The following is a 15,422-nucleotide window of genomic DNA, read 5'->3' as shown; positions in this document are numbered from 1 at the left end:
GTACCTTAAGAAAAATGAAAATCCTATTAGCACACAATACAATAAGCATGAGGTTAAAAATGCATAAAATTACAAAAAGTAGATTAGTGGTTGCCAAGGAAATGGTGAGTGACTGCTAATGGGTATGGGGTTTCCCTTGGGGTGAGAAGAACATTCTAAAACTAATTGTGGTAACGGCTGCACAACTCTGAATATACTAAAAACCATCGGATCGTGTACTTTCAATGGGTAAATTATATGGCATATGAGTTATACCTCAGTCAAGACATCAAACCATTCCTGAGGCTGGCAGATACCAATGAGGAAGGAATCCCTTTTGGTGATAACAGTCTAAGCGAGGGACACCCAGGCACCTTTATTTACTTGAATCCTTATAGGAACCAGTAAGGTAAAGCTTTCGATCTCCAGTTAACCGATGAGGAAACTGAGGTTTCAGTCACATTTTGTTGCTTCACTAATGCTGCTGCCAGTTAATAACATTCTTTAAGGAAAATTCTGAAGCACGATCGTGTTGGAGGCTCACAGAGTAATAAAACGCTCAGGTTAACTGGCAAACGGAAAACATTTGTGAAACTATATTCTAATTAGCTACGTAAAACAGGGAAAGGGGAAGTTTAGGCTACAAAAGGGATAACAGAGTAAAACTGTGCCAATGCTGCATTTCATCTTGATTAATGAGTTGAAAGGGAAATGGAAGAGCACGCTAATGAAACCAGCAAGTAAGAGCACATAAGTGGTGTCGCTGCCCCTTAGATCCAGGCCAAAAGAGTAGACATAAAAGGAAAGTAATCTAGACAGATAAGAAAATGAGTCAACTTCTAGAGGATCATGGGCAGAGAGAGGTAACTCCAGATAAAGCCTTCGGCAAGGGGAAGGCTGACAAAGACAGGGAAAGCAGTAGACAGAAATCTGAAACAAGTATATAATATGATATAGCAAAAGGGCATATAAAGAAAAAAGGCTCAGTCTACTTTGGGGGCACAGGGGAAGGTTTCACCAAGCACCAGGACAGTCCTGGTAAATTTCAAAACAGGCTAACAATACTGTCTATTCAACTGGCAATTCAATTTTTTTAAACCATTTTCAGATAAACATAGAATGGAATTCAAAAGAGACTCACAAATACATAAGAATTTGAAACACTGATTCACAAAATTTAAAGCTGCTATCCATGCACTGCTGCATGAGCCAGGTAAGAGATAAGAAATATGAAAGGACTGAGACCGGCATTGGGTTCTCTGCTGACAGCTCAGAGACTGGAGCCTGTTTTAGATTCTGTGTCTCTCTCTCTCTCTCTCTGCCCTCCCCTGTTCACACTCTGTCTCTCTTTGTCTCTCTCTGTCTCTCAAAAATAAATAAATGTTAAAAAAAAATTTTAAAAACCAAAAACATCATGATATAATATTTTATATAATATTTTACATGTACAAAATAAATTATGTAACATGTATTTATTTTTTTTTAATTTTTTTTCAACGTTTTTTATTTATTTTTTTGGGGACAGAGAGAGACAGAGCATGAACGGGGGAGGGGCAGAGAGAGAGGGAGACACAGAATCGGAAACAGGCTCCAGGCTCCGAGCCATCAGCCTGGAGCCTGACGCGGGGCTCGAACTCACGGACCGAGAGATCGTGACCTGGCCGAAGTCGGACGCTTAACCGACTGCGCCACCCAGGCGCCCCTGTAACATGTATTTAAATCGTAAAGCAAAATAATAAAATAAACACCTGAAAATCCAAAAAGAAAAAAAAAGAAATACGAAAGGAGATAAAGGTTCAACTCCTCAATAAAACTAACCACTTCCTCTATAATCTGAAGCAGGAAGAAACATATTTCTTGTCCAAATAAATGAAACAGATCACAGGAAAAAAGTCTCCTGTTCTAAAATATAATTTTTTAATTGGTTCGTGATTCAGCAGCACAGGTACTCTTTCTTTATGCAACAAAGAAAAGGGTGTGGGCTCTTGCCATTACAGGGCCCTAAAAGGTCATGAGTAAAACAAATTTCACAGAAGCAAATTAGTTTCCCACTGAGTGTTAGCATGTATACTTGAGCATTTATAACAAAGATGTTTACATTTACTTTGCTTAAAATATTTCTCTTTCCAATTTTTCTGTCTTCTGGGCTCTGCTAATAATTTCATCCTCTATCATTTGTTAATATATTTGCACATTTTCGAGGTGCTTTTATACATTATCAAGCTACCACCAATAATGAACCCTGACAAAGATATTTATGCCCTAAGGGTATACCCTACACCCTCAACAACAGGTGTGAATCACTTTGAAAATCAAAATTTTACTTACTGTGCTATCATTAGTAGATAAGGCTTGCAGTGGTATTTGAAATGATTAGGAGAAGAAAAACTTTTATTAAAATTAAAATGTATTCGGTGCTTGCTGCAGCAGCACATATACTAAAAGTAACATAAATTAGGACAGCATTCATTACTTTACTGAGAACCTGAGTGAGGGGACAAGCCAAGGACATGAGCTGATGGCACAGATGGAGAACTGACAAGACTTGGATTGAGCAGGACTGGCTCAGCACAGAGAAGGGTCAAATATGACAAAGTGAAAAAAAAAAAATCAACCTGAAACACCACAGGGGAAGGATTTAACATGGGATGGTAAATTCAAGCAATGAATAATTATATGGCCATTAAAAATCTTGCTTCTCTTTTGGGACTACACTAAAATCAAAAGCTTTTGCACAGCAAAGGAAATCATCAACAAAACAAAAAGGCAACCTACTGAATGGGCGAAGATATTTACAAAGATGTATCCAATAAAGAGGTGATATCCCAAATACAGAAAGAACTTATACAATTCAACACACACATACATACACACACACACACAAACACACACACAAACACACACACACACACACACACACACACACACACAATCTGATTGAAAAATGGGCAGATGACCTGAGTGGACATTTTTCCAAAGAAGATATCAATATGGCCAACAGTCACATGAAAAGATGCTCAACATCACTAATCATCAGGGAAATGCAAATCAAAACCACAATGAGATATCATCCCACACCAGTAAGAATGGCTAGTATCAAAAAGACATGAAACAACAAGTTGGTGAGGATATGGAAAAAAAAGGAACCTTTGTGCAGTGTTTTTGCAGCCACTGTGGAAACCAGTGTGGAGGTTCCTCAAAAGATTAAAAATATAAATACCATATAATGCAGTAATTTTACTACTGGGTATTTACCCAAAGCAAATAAAAACACTAATATGAAAAAAAATCTGCACCCCTATGTTTACTGCAGCATCATTTACAATACCCAAGACATGGAACCAACCTAAGTGTCTATCGGTAGTTGAACAAATAAGATGTTGTACATACACCCATACACACACACACACACACACACACACACACACACACAGGAATATTACTCAGCCACAAAAAAAAGAATGAGATCTTGTCATGTGCAAGAAGCACATGCAACATTGTCAGGTGCAATACCTGGAGGGTATTATGCTAAGTGAAATAAGTCAACAAAGACAAATACCAGATGATTTCACTTATATGTAGAATCTAGAATACAAAACAAACAAAAAACCAGACTCTTAAATTCAGAAAAGAAACTGGTAGTTGTCAGAAGAAGGGAGGCAGGAAGGGGCAGGGTGAAAGAGATAAAGGGGATTAAGAGGTACAAACTTCCAGTTATAAAATAAATAATTCACAGGGATGAAAAGTACAGCATATAGGGAATATAGTCAATAATACTGTAATAATGTATGGTGACAGTTGGTGACCACACTTACTATGGTGAGCACCGAGTAATGCACAGAATTGTCAAATCAGTATGTTGTACACCTGAAACTAATATAATATTGTATGTTAATTATACTTCAATAAAAAAAATGTAAAAGTCATGTTTCTGAGGAATATCTAAAAATATAAACACACATGTTCTAGGGTTATCAAAAAAGAATCAAAATTGCATAAACAGTATAATCTCTATTTTGCTTGTATGTAATAGGAATTTTAGGGAAAAAACTACTTTAAAAAGGTAAATCTTATGGGGAAAAAAAAGAATTTAATTGAAATGATTTGGGATCAACCTTTGGGTGCTGATGTTTTACACCACAGAAAGCCAAAAATTCTACTTATCTAAAGGAAGAGTTGTTTTTCCTTCAACTGTATCTTCAAGCAAAACTTGCAACCAGTTTACATATCAAAAAAATTCTTCCAAAAGAAGTCAAACAGATGTTCACTTGAGTTTATTAAAAGTGGTCTTATATTTTGGCACAGGATGTTCAACAAGGTGAAATTTTTCACATATTGTACTCAGGAAAACATTACATGGCTCAAATGGAATAAAACTTCGTTTAGTGGAAAGTGTCTCTTGGATTCAACACAATTTATCCAAGCTAACAGCATTAATAAGTACTGTGTATATATACATATATACAGCCACTGTGTGTGTGTATATATACCCATATATGTATATGTATGTATACATGCATATACACATATATGTATATATGTATACATATGCACATATATGTACATACACATGGTACTTAACACATATATGTATAATATATGTATGCATATACACACACACAATGTGCCTATTTTATGCAGAGTTTTGAAGTGGAGAAAAAGATGTTCAAACAAGATGTAGCTCTTACTCTCAAGGAACATCCAGGAGCTGACACAAAATATGTGGACTACAAGGGAGCAAGTGAAAATCATAATAAACGAGGAACAAAATGCTATGAAAAGAAAATAAATGCCTCCTGTCATGTTATGCCCCTACAGGTTAAATTTTTTTTAAGTCAATTAAGCTGTTTTATGATCAGGCACACAACACCATTCATAAGAATGGATTATTCAGAGAAATTATGTTAGGAATACTGTTACTGAATTTTCTCAGGAAATACACCAGCATGTGGATCAACAATCAGTTCTTCTGAACTAACAGGCTCAGCTAAGAATAAAGATGGGCAACACTGATGCGTCCCTGTCTTTGGAAGAATAGGATACCTTGGACTGCCTATTAGTTAATGTTTTTTCGTCTCCTGAAGCAATAAATGGATACCTCCCTAGCCAAGGTTTGACCTTTTTGGATAGCAAGCAACAAATGGGGGAATTCAGTTACTGCCACAGCACTTAAAACAATTAATCTGAGTTATCAGAGTCCGATCATTCAAGAATGGCCCATAAACTTCTAGGGCAACATTTAACGGCACTTTTAGTGTGTACTAATTGTAAGTAAAGGGGAAAGAGAAGAACTGTGTCTCTTATTCTCAGTAATGCTGAAGATGACCAAACTGTTTTAAACCATTATCAGGAGACCTTGAAGGGTTGGAGGAAGGACCTCGCTAACCACTTAGTACGTACGGCATTTTGGGGTATTGCAGCCGCGAACCCGTCTCTAACAAACTGCTGCATGGCTTAAGCGGTAGCCCTGCAGTGACAGTCATGATGTTACTATATTTATTTTGGAGATCTGGTTTCAAGGAACTGCCAAGGTACTTTTCCAAAAGAGGCGGGAGTGCATCATCAAGCAGTAGACTCTAGCAAACACTGAAAGAACAAATAATCCAAGCATCAGATGCATACTTACTGAAGTCTCACATGACTCCAAACAATTTAAATGTGCAACCTGATCCTTGCATAGGCTAAAAAGTCACTGCTGGCCCTAACCAGATATTCGGCATTTAGAAATAGAAGGATCACTGCAGAATTTAGCAGTGGGGAAGGGCTTGATTTGCCCCAAAGCATTTTCTACATATTCTGAATACACATGAGCTACAACATACATTTTGACTTTTCTAAAATCACATTTTAAGATTAAAATTAAGTAATTTTAGTATAAAAGTGTCTCTCCCCCTGATACGCTTACATTGCTAAGTGTTTATAGCTCCTGTAAGAGCAGCTTTCCATCTTCAAGATAAGTCCTCTCTCTGATTTAAATTTCTCACACATACTAAATTCACACTATTTCCTACTGGCTGACCAAAACAGTGGTGAGAAGCAAGATGGAAAAAACTGAGAGTAGATTCCCTAGCAACTCGCAAACAGTCAAGCAAAAACAAAACAGAGCTCATGCTGATCGCTATATTTTAGCCCCACAAACTGAACTAAATATTAAATTCTAATATTAATCCAGATGAAGAACCACAAACACAAGGCCTAATTTTGAAAACTTTCCGAATTGCCCCACTGTTTAAGGAACAAGAGAAACCATTAGTGTCCAAAAGAGTCTGTTCAATTCCCATAGTCTGCAGTTACATCTGATTAAATGTGGAAGTCTAACAAGTCTGCTTTCTTTGTGATGAGGGAAAGGCACAGCTCTCAGGGCTACATCTTTGAGCCGCTCTTTCTGACATTCCTTAAATTTTACTTTTACTATTTACCAGCAACTTATTAGGTAAGTGGCCAAACTGACATTCTTAGCACTCATTTAATGTAAGAATATACATCTCAATTAAAAAAAAAAATAAAAAAAGAGGGGTACCTGGGTGGCTCAGTCGGTTAAGCGTCTGACTCTTGGTTTTGGATCAGGTGATGATCTCACAGTTCATGAGTTTGTCCCGCATCACACTCTGCACTGGCAGCCTGCTAGGGATTCTCTCTCTCCCTCCCTCCCTCTCTGTCCCTACCCCTGCTCGCTCGCTCTCTCACAATAAATAAATAAACATTAAAAAAAAAACAAATTAAAAAAAAAAGAATGTACAGCAATGCTAGATGATGGCCTGTGGACCACACAAGGAGCCACTCCACTCGCTAACCACAGCATCTGTCTAAGGACATGGTTCTTTCACTGTGACAAAGCTCTTCAAAGAAGTTCTGGCAGTGTGCTTGTATTGCTGACCAGTTGGTTCCTCGGAATAAAGACTACATACTAAGTACTTATTCAGGACATCACCGCAAGAGTGATTCTCACAGTCGGAAATCTCTGTGACATGAAATCAAAAAGAACATCTGAGGAACATTCAAGAAAAAGGAAATGTAGGAATCATAAAGGATACTCCCCAACATGAATCCCAAAATAAAGTATGTGAGACAACAGCACTGCTCCAGTTCCTGGACTTCCAGGAATTAAGCAACAGATCCCAGTGTCCAGACAAGATGGCATGAACCATGCTCCGTATCCTGCCAGGGCAATGTTCTCAGGTACTTCTGTGGTCCCGGACTTCTAGGCTACCACTGCCCCAGCCTCCTATTCCCAGCTGAGTCTAGCTTTTTACCCAGGTATGTAGAATTCATTTATTCATGTTGTGGCTCATTATACCATGTCATCAGCACCCATGGGGGCTGACCCTGACCTGGTACCACTGTGTCCTTTTCCCCTTGGAAAGCACCTTCCACAGCTTGGCAATCCGGACGGACTACTCATCAAAGACTTCTTTTAAGAAAGGATATCTCCTACACATGGGGTAAAGCAATTTATAATTAAAACACTACATAAGAGGGGTGCCTGGGTGGCGCAGTCGGTTAAGCGTCCGACTTCAGCCAGGTCACGATCTCGCGGTCCGTGAGTTCGAGCCCCGCGTCAGGCTCTGGGCTGATGGCTCGGAGCCTGGAGCCTGTTTCCGATTCTGTGTCTCCCTCTCTCTCTGCCCCTCCCCCGTTCATGCTCTGTCTCTCTCTGTCCCGAAAATAAATAAAAAACGTTGAAAAAATGAAAAAAAAAAAAACAAAAAAACACTACATAAGAGCAGAATTTGAAAAATCTAATTTCAAAAACTTTCTAACACTTCACTTTTTACAAAAGCAGCTCTAAAATAATGAGAAATACCTCTAATGTGCCAGGTACTAGTCTAGGGACTTCACATACATAATCTTATTTAATCCTGTAACCCTGAGCCAGGCAACCACTTTAATTTCACAAATAATGAAACTGGAGCACAGAGAGTTCACATACCTGAACTCAGTTTACACAGGTGTGTCCACCTGTCTACTGTAAACAGTAGGGCAAAGAAGCACCATGGAATCCAAGGTCTGTAATTCCAATTCCCTAATTTACTGTTTGTTTGTGTGACCTCAAACGAGTTGTTTAACCTCTCCATGCCTCAGTTTCCTCATCTGTAAAAGGGGGTAATAACAGCACCTATCTCACATAGAACTATAGTGATAATTATATGAATGAACATAGGTGAAGTGTTTACAACAGTGCCTGGCATGCGAGAAAAGCTTAATAAATGTCAGCTACAACTGCTATTACGCCACCATATAGCACACCCTCGTAGATACCCAAGTTACTAAGACTTCAAATGTAAGACATTTAGATCCGATTACAAATCTTGCTATCTATGGAGTATAGTGTTAGGATGGAGCTCAGTGCTGAACAAGGGTCACGCTGACACGTTTTAAGACTTATTTCGTTTTCGAAAGCAGAGAAGGACCACAAACAAAAAGACATTATACACAATCATCAACAGATAGCTGGGATCAAAAGTTTAAAGAGCCTCAAGAAGGGACCTTCACAACTAGCTCGCAAGTCCGGTAACCCACATTCCACCAAGTACTCAAGCTACTATCCAAACACAGCAAGTAAATTCAAAACAAGTGTTTCATCAAATCAAATCATTAATCATAATCAAATCATGAAAAACAAAATAAAACAAAAAAAGTGAACGAAAACTTACAGGGAAGGGCTGTATGGATTTTGGGGAAGCTCAGTAACTTAGTGCAAAGCAAGTCAAGACTTAAGGGTGGGCCTGACCTGCACTCAAAATGGACACAGGGTGGGAGTGGATGGCCTGGAGGCCTAAACAAGAGAGGGGCTGTGCACATCAGAGATGGCTCGGCAGCCGGAAGCTCGGGTGATAACCTGCCTGGCTCAGAACCACAGGGTGCTGCCCTGTGGCTGGCCTTCTCTAGTCCTGGCCCTGTGCAAGACGGCAAAGAGACTCAACCAGATCTCTGGCTTCCTTCCAGGGCCAACAGTCTCTGATTCTAATTATGAAAAAGGAAGGAAGGAAAGCAGGTGACACAAATTACTCACATGTCTTTTCCTTGGTCTTTAAACTGAGAGCCTCCAACTCTCAAATGGGTTATGCTCCAAACACCATGTTCCAAAGGCCATGATTAAGCCTTCAGGTAAGCCTTTAAGTCTACTTGACCCCTAACCAGTATAAACATGTCTTCTCAAAGCTTTCCAAGGGCTATCCACTAGTTCCAGAACAAAGGACAAACTCCTTCATTTCATATTCAGGGATGCCTTAACCTGAGCATAGTCTACGCCATCATCAACATTTTTGTAGGTCCTGATAGCTTGTAAAGTCCCTTCTTATATCTCATGCCACCAAGAGAACCACCCAGTAAGCAATAAGTCATTACCAACTGAACTTTGGAAAGCAACATGGCACATGAAACCACGCCTCACACCCAGCCTCTCTTGCTGCAAGGCCAGCATCCTGTCTTGTCTACCTTCTGCCCCACAATTGCCCCAGTGGTCGTTCCAAGTTTAGTTCCCACACCCACAGACCCATCCATACACCCCATGTTCTATCCCCAGTGAATCATTTGCTATACATCCTGCATTTACTGTTTCCAACACCCTTTCCTGGCCATCAACATCTTACTCACCCTTAAATGCTCCACTCAGAAGCCTTTTGCCCAATCACCTTGGCAAAATTCAAACTGCCTCTCCAAAGCATTCTGTACAGACATCCTTCACTGGATGAATAAGCCTCTGTTTTAATAAACCGTATTATACATACCACTGTGTCCCTCGGAACACTTATCATGGTTCTGCTACATGGTAAATATTCAATGTGCAGTTGTCCAGTGAAGTGACCTAACACGATTTTTAGCTGTTTTTTTTTTTTTAATGAAAATGAATTCTAAGTTCTAATTCAGGATATTTGGAGCATACCTATGCTCTGTAAGCAACACCAGCCCCACACCCACAAGCTCTAGACAAGAAATGGGGGGAGGAAGCAACTTTTGTGTCAAAATGGAGAGAACCAAACCCTCCAAATTTTAAGAATTACTAGGGCAACTGTTAAGCATATGGATTCCTAGGTCCCACCTCAGACCCGTTAATGCATCATATTCATGTAGAAGGGCTTAAGGATCTGATTGATCAAGCAAGTTTTGGTAACACTGGCTTTGACCACTGGGTCTTGATCCTGGATGCATATTAGAACCACCAAAGTATACCTTACCTAAGATAGGGCCAGGGTTAGACCATGCATTCATTACAAGGGCGATATGGCCCCCAAGAGGATAAAAATTAATGGCCGGGTATTTTCAAAGTCTTAGCTACCACAATGGTTTGTGGTCCATAATACATCTGTGGTATTAAAATTTCATGATGGAAGATGCAATTAGAAAAAGTATGTCTAGGAGCACCTGGGTGGCTCAGTCAGTTAAGTGTCTAACTTTGGCGCAGGTCATGATCCTGCAGTTCGTGGGTTTGAGCCCCACATCAGGCTCTGTGCTGACAGCTCAGTGCCAACAGCTCAGTGCCTGGAGCCTGCTTCAGATTCTGTGTCTCCCTCTCTCTCTCTGCCCCTCCCCCACTTGTTCTCGTTCTCTCTCTCTCTCAAAAATCAACATTTAAAAAAAATTTTTTAAGTAGGTCTAGGGACGCCTGGTGGCTCAGTCAGTTAAGCATCTAACTCCAACTCAGGTCATGATCTCACACTTTATGGGTTCAAGCCCCACAGCACGCTCTGTGCTGACAGCTCAGAGCCTGGAGCCTCCTTCAGATTCTGTGTCTCCCTCTCCCTCCACCCCTCCCCCATGCTCGCTCACTCTCTCTCTCTCAAAAATAAAAATAAACATTAAAAAACTAAAAAAGAAAAAAGAAGAAGTATGTGTAAAGAGGCTCCGGGTAAGGGAAGGGCAAGAGGGTGATAAAGAAACTAAAGTTGAGAAACCTTGGATTAAAGGGATGAAAAATGTGAACAGCTCTTGAAATGTGCATAAAGCAAGATTTCCCCTTTGCCCCACATATTTGCCCTATAGTTGCTCTGAATTAAAAATCTGCTGACAGGGGCAAGTCAAACATGACATGGGCTTGAATGTGGGAACATGAGTATATATGGGCACCTTCAGAACAGTGCACCTTATCAAATACAAACTTTTAATATGTTACCCATGGCAATTGTTGACGGTTCTTTATTCTCCTTTTGCAATCTTGAGCCAGGGTGTGGTGGGACATCCCTTCTCATTTCAGGCTGCCTTGGAAGGACCGGTGCTCCCACACCCTAAACCTAAATCAAAATGAGACTCTAGGCTGGAAGACGGTGTGGCCCCTTCAGGTTTAAAATCTTTAAATCCAGATGCATTTCACAAGTGGGTCTCTCCCAAGGCACACGGACTGGCCAGCTGTGGTGATCAGGAGTCCAAAAGAGAGATGGATAGTGTAACCGGGATGAGATACGAAGATCACGCCTGAGCAAGCACACCTGTACGCATGTGGGCAGCCTGTCGGTGGGGGTGGGCAGCCCCAGATGGACAGAACAGTCGTCACAAGGGAGCAAGGAGAAGGAAGGGAACTGTGAGTAAGCCCGTCCTCTGCCTGAAAAATCCTTCAGGACACTTAGCCTGTAAGTTACTCAAATGGGCAGAAGCCAGCAATAACAAGAGAAGGAAAGTGAAAGAACACAGGCAATAAAACACACCATAAAAATACCGAGAGTAGATCAACAGATTATAAAAATCATAATTTCAGAATAGCTTAAAGACAATCTAGTCTATGGTCCCCAAAGCTGGCCCATCTACTGTGCCCCACTTAACTCAGCAAACCAGTTCTGAGTCTACCACAAAAGCATCAGATTCCTGAACTCCACCCTCGGAGACTCCGAGCCTGCAGTGGGGCTGATGCACACTGTTTTAGAAAGTTCCCCAGGTGATTCTGATGAGCAGCCAAATCCTGGAAGCATGGTTCCCGACCTGATTTTGTAGACAAAGAACCCAGTTCCCTTCCTCTTCCTAAAGGTCTTCCCATCTCCTCACTGACTGCTACTCTATTTCTGAATGCTGACTCAGTACAATGCTACTGGCTAAAAAAAATTATTTTTTTCTGAAGCCACCATCAACTTTGGAGAATGCCCCTTACCCTGTTTCCATACCTCCAGAGACAGAAAGCACACCTATAACGTTTGTAAGACTCCCCATTTTCCACTCCGATGACTTGTCTGCCATTTCCCAGCATTACTTTTCAAGACAGTGGCGGCAGAAAGAGCTCACTGAACAGCAGAGGCTGAGACAAACATGGCATCCAGGCTCCTGAGCCTGGCAGGACTGGCTGTCTGCCCAAATTAGCAGGCTCCCATAGAAGTACACTTTTAAGGCAAGGCAGCCAAATTTTAGAACCTGCTCACTCTTCAAAGATTTCTTCCTCCGTGCAGACCCGTAACACTCCTCATCCCAAGTGCATTCCTCCCCCACCACGTATTCAAGATTTGGAACCTACTGCCATTAGGAAGTCTCCCTACAAACCACACAGACCAAATGTCTAAGGAAAATTTCACGTACCTTCTCCACGTACGGTTGCCAGGCAAAAGTGAGTACTTCCCAGGATACTAGAACATGCTCAGTACAGAGTCACCAGAACAGCAAGGCCTAGTGATAAGATTTGGTCCCAACCCATGAAGAGCAGAAAGTGGGTCAGGAGAGAAGATTTGCAGGGAATGTCAAATGGCCTTTGAATATCTGCAGGCTTGTCACACGGTCAAACGATTACACTTGCTTGGTGTGGTCCAGGAGCAGGAAACTAAAGGAAGTAAAATGTTCCTCTATATATTAAGCTAAAATGTGACAGGGTCCTCTGGGAGCACAGTGACTCCTCTGTTCAAGCACAGGCCAGAAAACTGCTTTGTGTGGTTTTATGAAGGGAACAGATGAATCAGTGGGTGGTTGATCTAGAAAGTGCCTTCTTGACCCTAAGATTCTACAAGCACAATCTTCCTACACATGCTCCTCCTCCCATTCAAAATGTACCAAGGTTCTTAGGTAACAGCCTGTGATATGCACTTTGGCCTATAATTAACTTGCACCAAGTACAGTATTTACAAGGAGCAGCAAAGCAATCTACAGGTTATCTGGGGTCAGAAGACAGCAACCCAAATTCAAGTTGGAACATGATGTCACATGCTCTTGACAATTAGAAAAAAAATTAGGAAGCAATGACCAAGTCGGGTAGCAAAAAAACATAACTACTTTTCTTGCCTACTGGAAGGAGGAAGAAATGGGGGTGGCAAGACAGCATCATCGACTTGGCTTTTTCATGAGGAAACACACGGCGGTATACTAAGTTCTATATGAAAGGGCTCACATCCTTCCTTGGGAGTTATAAAGAACTTTTAAAAATGGAATTCTAATTGATTCTTCTCAGTATTCTACATGCTAATAGAATCTTCTTATTCTATTTTTAAATTAAAAAGTCTGAACTTGGGAGATGCATCCTAGCATCCAATCTATTTCCTCATATTTGTGACAGTTGAGCTGGAAAAGCCAGAGGATGCATCACAGAACAGGGTTTGCTCAAACACTCCTTCTAGCGCATGAAAAGACTCACACCCTAACTGGGCTCAGCCTTCCTTACTGATGGGAATGAGTTCACATCTCCCTGGAATACACACGGGGGTTAAATGTCTGCAAGAACAATATGTCACAGAGAATGGAGTCTCCATGAAGCCATTCTTCCCTTGCATGATGAAGAAGCACACACTATCAGAACCCAGAATGGAAAAAAATGGAATGCGAGAGAATTTGGTTACAGTCAATGAGATTTCAACACTTTGCCAGCAACAGGGAGGAGGCCATTTGATTAATTCGAAGTGAACCACAGTCAGAATGTGAAGGAACTGCTCTGCTGTCCATGCGTCTAGCAGGACCTGGCTACTGCCCAGCAACCATACAAGCACTGGAAACCTGTCCTCCCTGGAAACCTCTAGCAAGACATGCTTGCACCGCTCAAAGTCACTTACGAGGACAATGGAAATGCCAACTACATTCCAGACTACAGCAAGACTGATGGAATAAACCTCATCTTATTTTGCCCTGACTTCTTCTTTTCCAAGGGTACACTTGAATTCGTGAGCTTTCTCTGGTTTTTTGCGGGCCTTTATTTTAGTGTTCCTCATCTGTTTGAACACTCAACAGGCAAGTTTTAACCACATTCTTTGGTCTCTCTCTGGCATCTGAGCCTTCACTATTGCTGTATCCTCCCCAACTCCTCTGCAATTTTCCTCCCTCGATTGCTATGTTCTTCTTGTCAAGGATCTGTACTCCTTACTGGCCACCTGACACTTTAACAGTGGATGAGCTGTTCTTACAGGACCTAGAAATATTCAGTCAGGGTAAGAACAAAGAGAAAACGGTATTTCAATTCATGACAAGTGCAGTAATTATATTTCTTTTACAAGTTTACTTCAAAATAATCATTGACAAAAGCCTAAACAATTCTGACTGGCTCCATTCAAAAAGGAAAAAGAAAGGAACGATCTCATACCATGTATTTTTTTTAATTTTCAAAAAAGCCTACCATTAGAAAGCAAAGCATTAACCTTGACACTATCCAAAGTCAATCTTGCAATGCAGCATTGATAACATGGGCCAGAGTAGTTAACTGAAAAAAAAAGCCTCCTTTCCAGCCGTCTTTAATAGTGAAGCAATCTGCACAGAATCAGAGAAAGGCTACCAAAGGCAAAATAACCTAAAGAGTAGAGACAATGTATTGAGAAGGAAAAAGCAAGGGATGACTTCTCAGATAGTCATCAAGATGGTCCAATATTCTCAGAGAAAATGAGGATACAAAATGGAAATGCACCACCATCATAAATCATGTGCACCTCAAAATGCAGTGGGAGCTTTCCACGACGGGCGACAACGAAGTCTCCGAGCTGGGTGACTCAGCCTTAAGGCATAAGAAGCACAGTGCCGAAGGCCCAGGATACTTTGAGGGGGCCCCAAAAATGTCTTCTTTTAAGGTCAAAAGAAAAAAATGAGTAACAGTAAATCCAGCTTGAATTTTGTCTAGCACAGTCACAATTTTATGGAGGAAGAGGCCCCATGAAGGCAAAGTGCCTATGCTAGGGCCCAAGAGAGTTGAATTCAGTCCTGTCTGTAGAGAAGAAAGCAGATGCCAGCAAGTTTCTCAGGGTCTAAGGCAGATACATAAGAATCTGCAGGATGTTTAAATCTAATGACATTAACAAAATGATTTTCCATAGTGAAAGCTAGATAGTGGACTCTGAATATTACAATATGTACAAAGTTAAGGAAAAAAAATAATTTTGCTTTCAACTGTTCAAAGAAAGCTTGATGCGAGTGACAGGTTCTTCAGTGGTCTACGGATGACAGAAAATAAGCTCTGACACCAGGAGAAACAAGTCAAGAGATCCTTAAGGAGATCCTTCTACATAATAATAGTGCTGACTTTCTAGTGTGTTGCCTTGTTCTTTTCTCCCCTGGTCATA

At 40.8% G+C, this 15,422-nt stretch overlaps 1 protein-coding gene across 3 annotated transcripts in view; it reads right to left on the bottom strand.

Moving 5' to 3' along the window:
* The window catches only part of LRRC1 (leucine rich repeat containing 1), a 133,480-nt gene that overhangs the window by 90,693 nt on the left and 27,365 nt on the right, over nucleotides 1–15,422 (bottom strand). Inside the window, exon 1 of one of the 3 annotated variants that reach the window (XM_058734277.1) lies at nucleotides 5,380–5,529. The exons of the other annotated variants lie outside the window; for them this stretch is intronic. Coding sequence (XP_058590260.1) covers nucleotides 5,380–5,430 — 51 coding nt within the window. The 5' untranslated portion in view covers nucleotides 5,431–5,529. Of the gene's footprint in view, nucleotides 1–5,379; nucleotides 5,530–15,422 lie in introns of those variants that run through there. 3 annotated transcript variants of the gene reach the window in all.

This window comes from Neofelis nebulosa, chromosome 6 (genome assembly GCF_028018385.1).
Source record: "Neofelis nebulosa isolate mNeoNeb1 chromosome 6, mNeoNeb1.pri, whole genome shotgun sequence".
NCBI lineage: Eukaryota > Metazoa > Chordata > Mammalia > Carnivora > Felidae > Neofelis > Neofelis nebulosa.
Note: the sequence above shows the minus strand (reverse complement) of the source record. Positions and strands in the feature narration are given on the sequence as shown.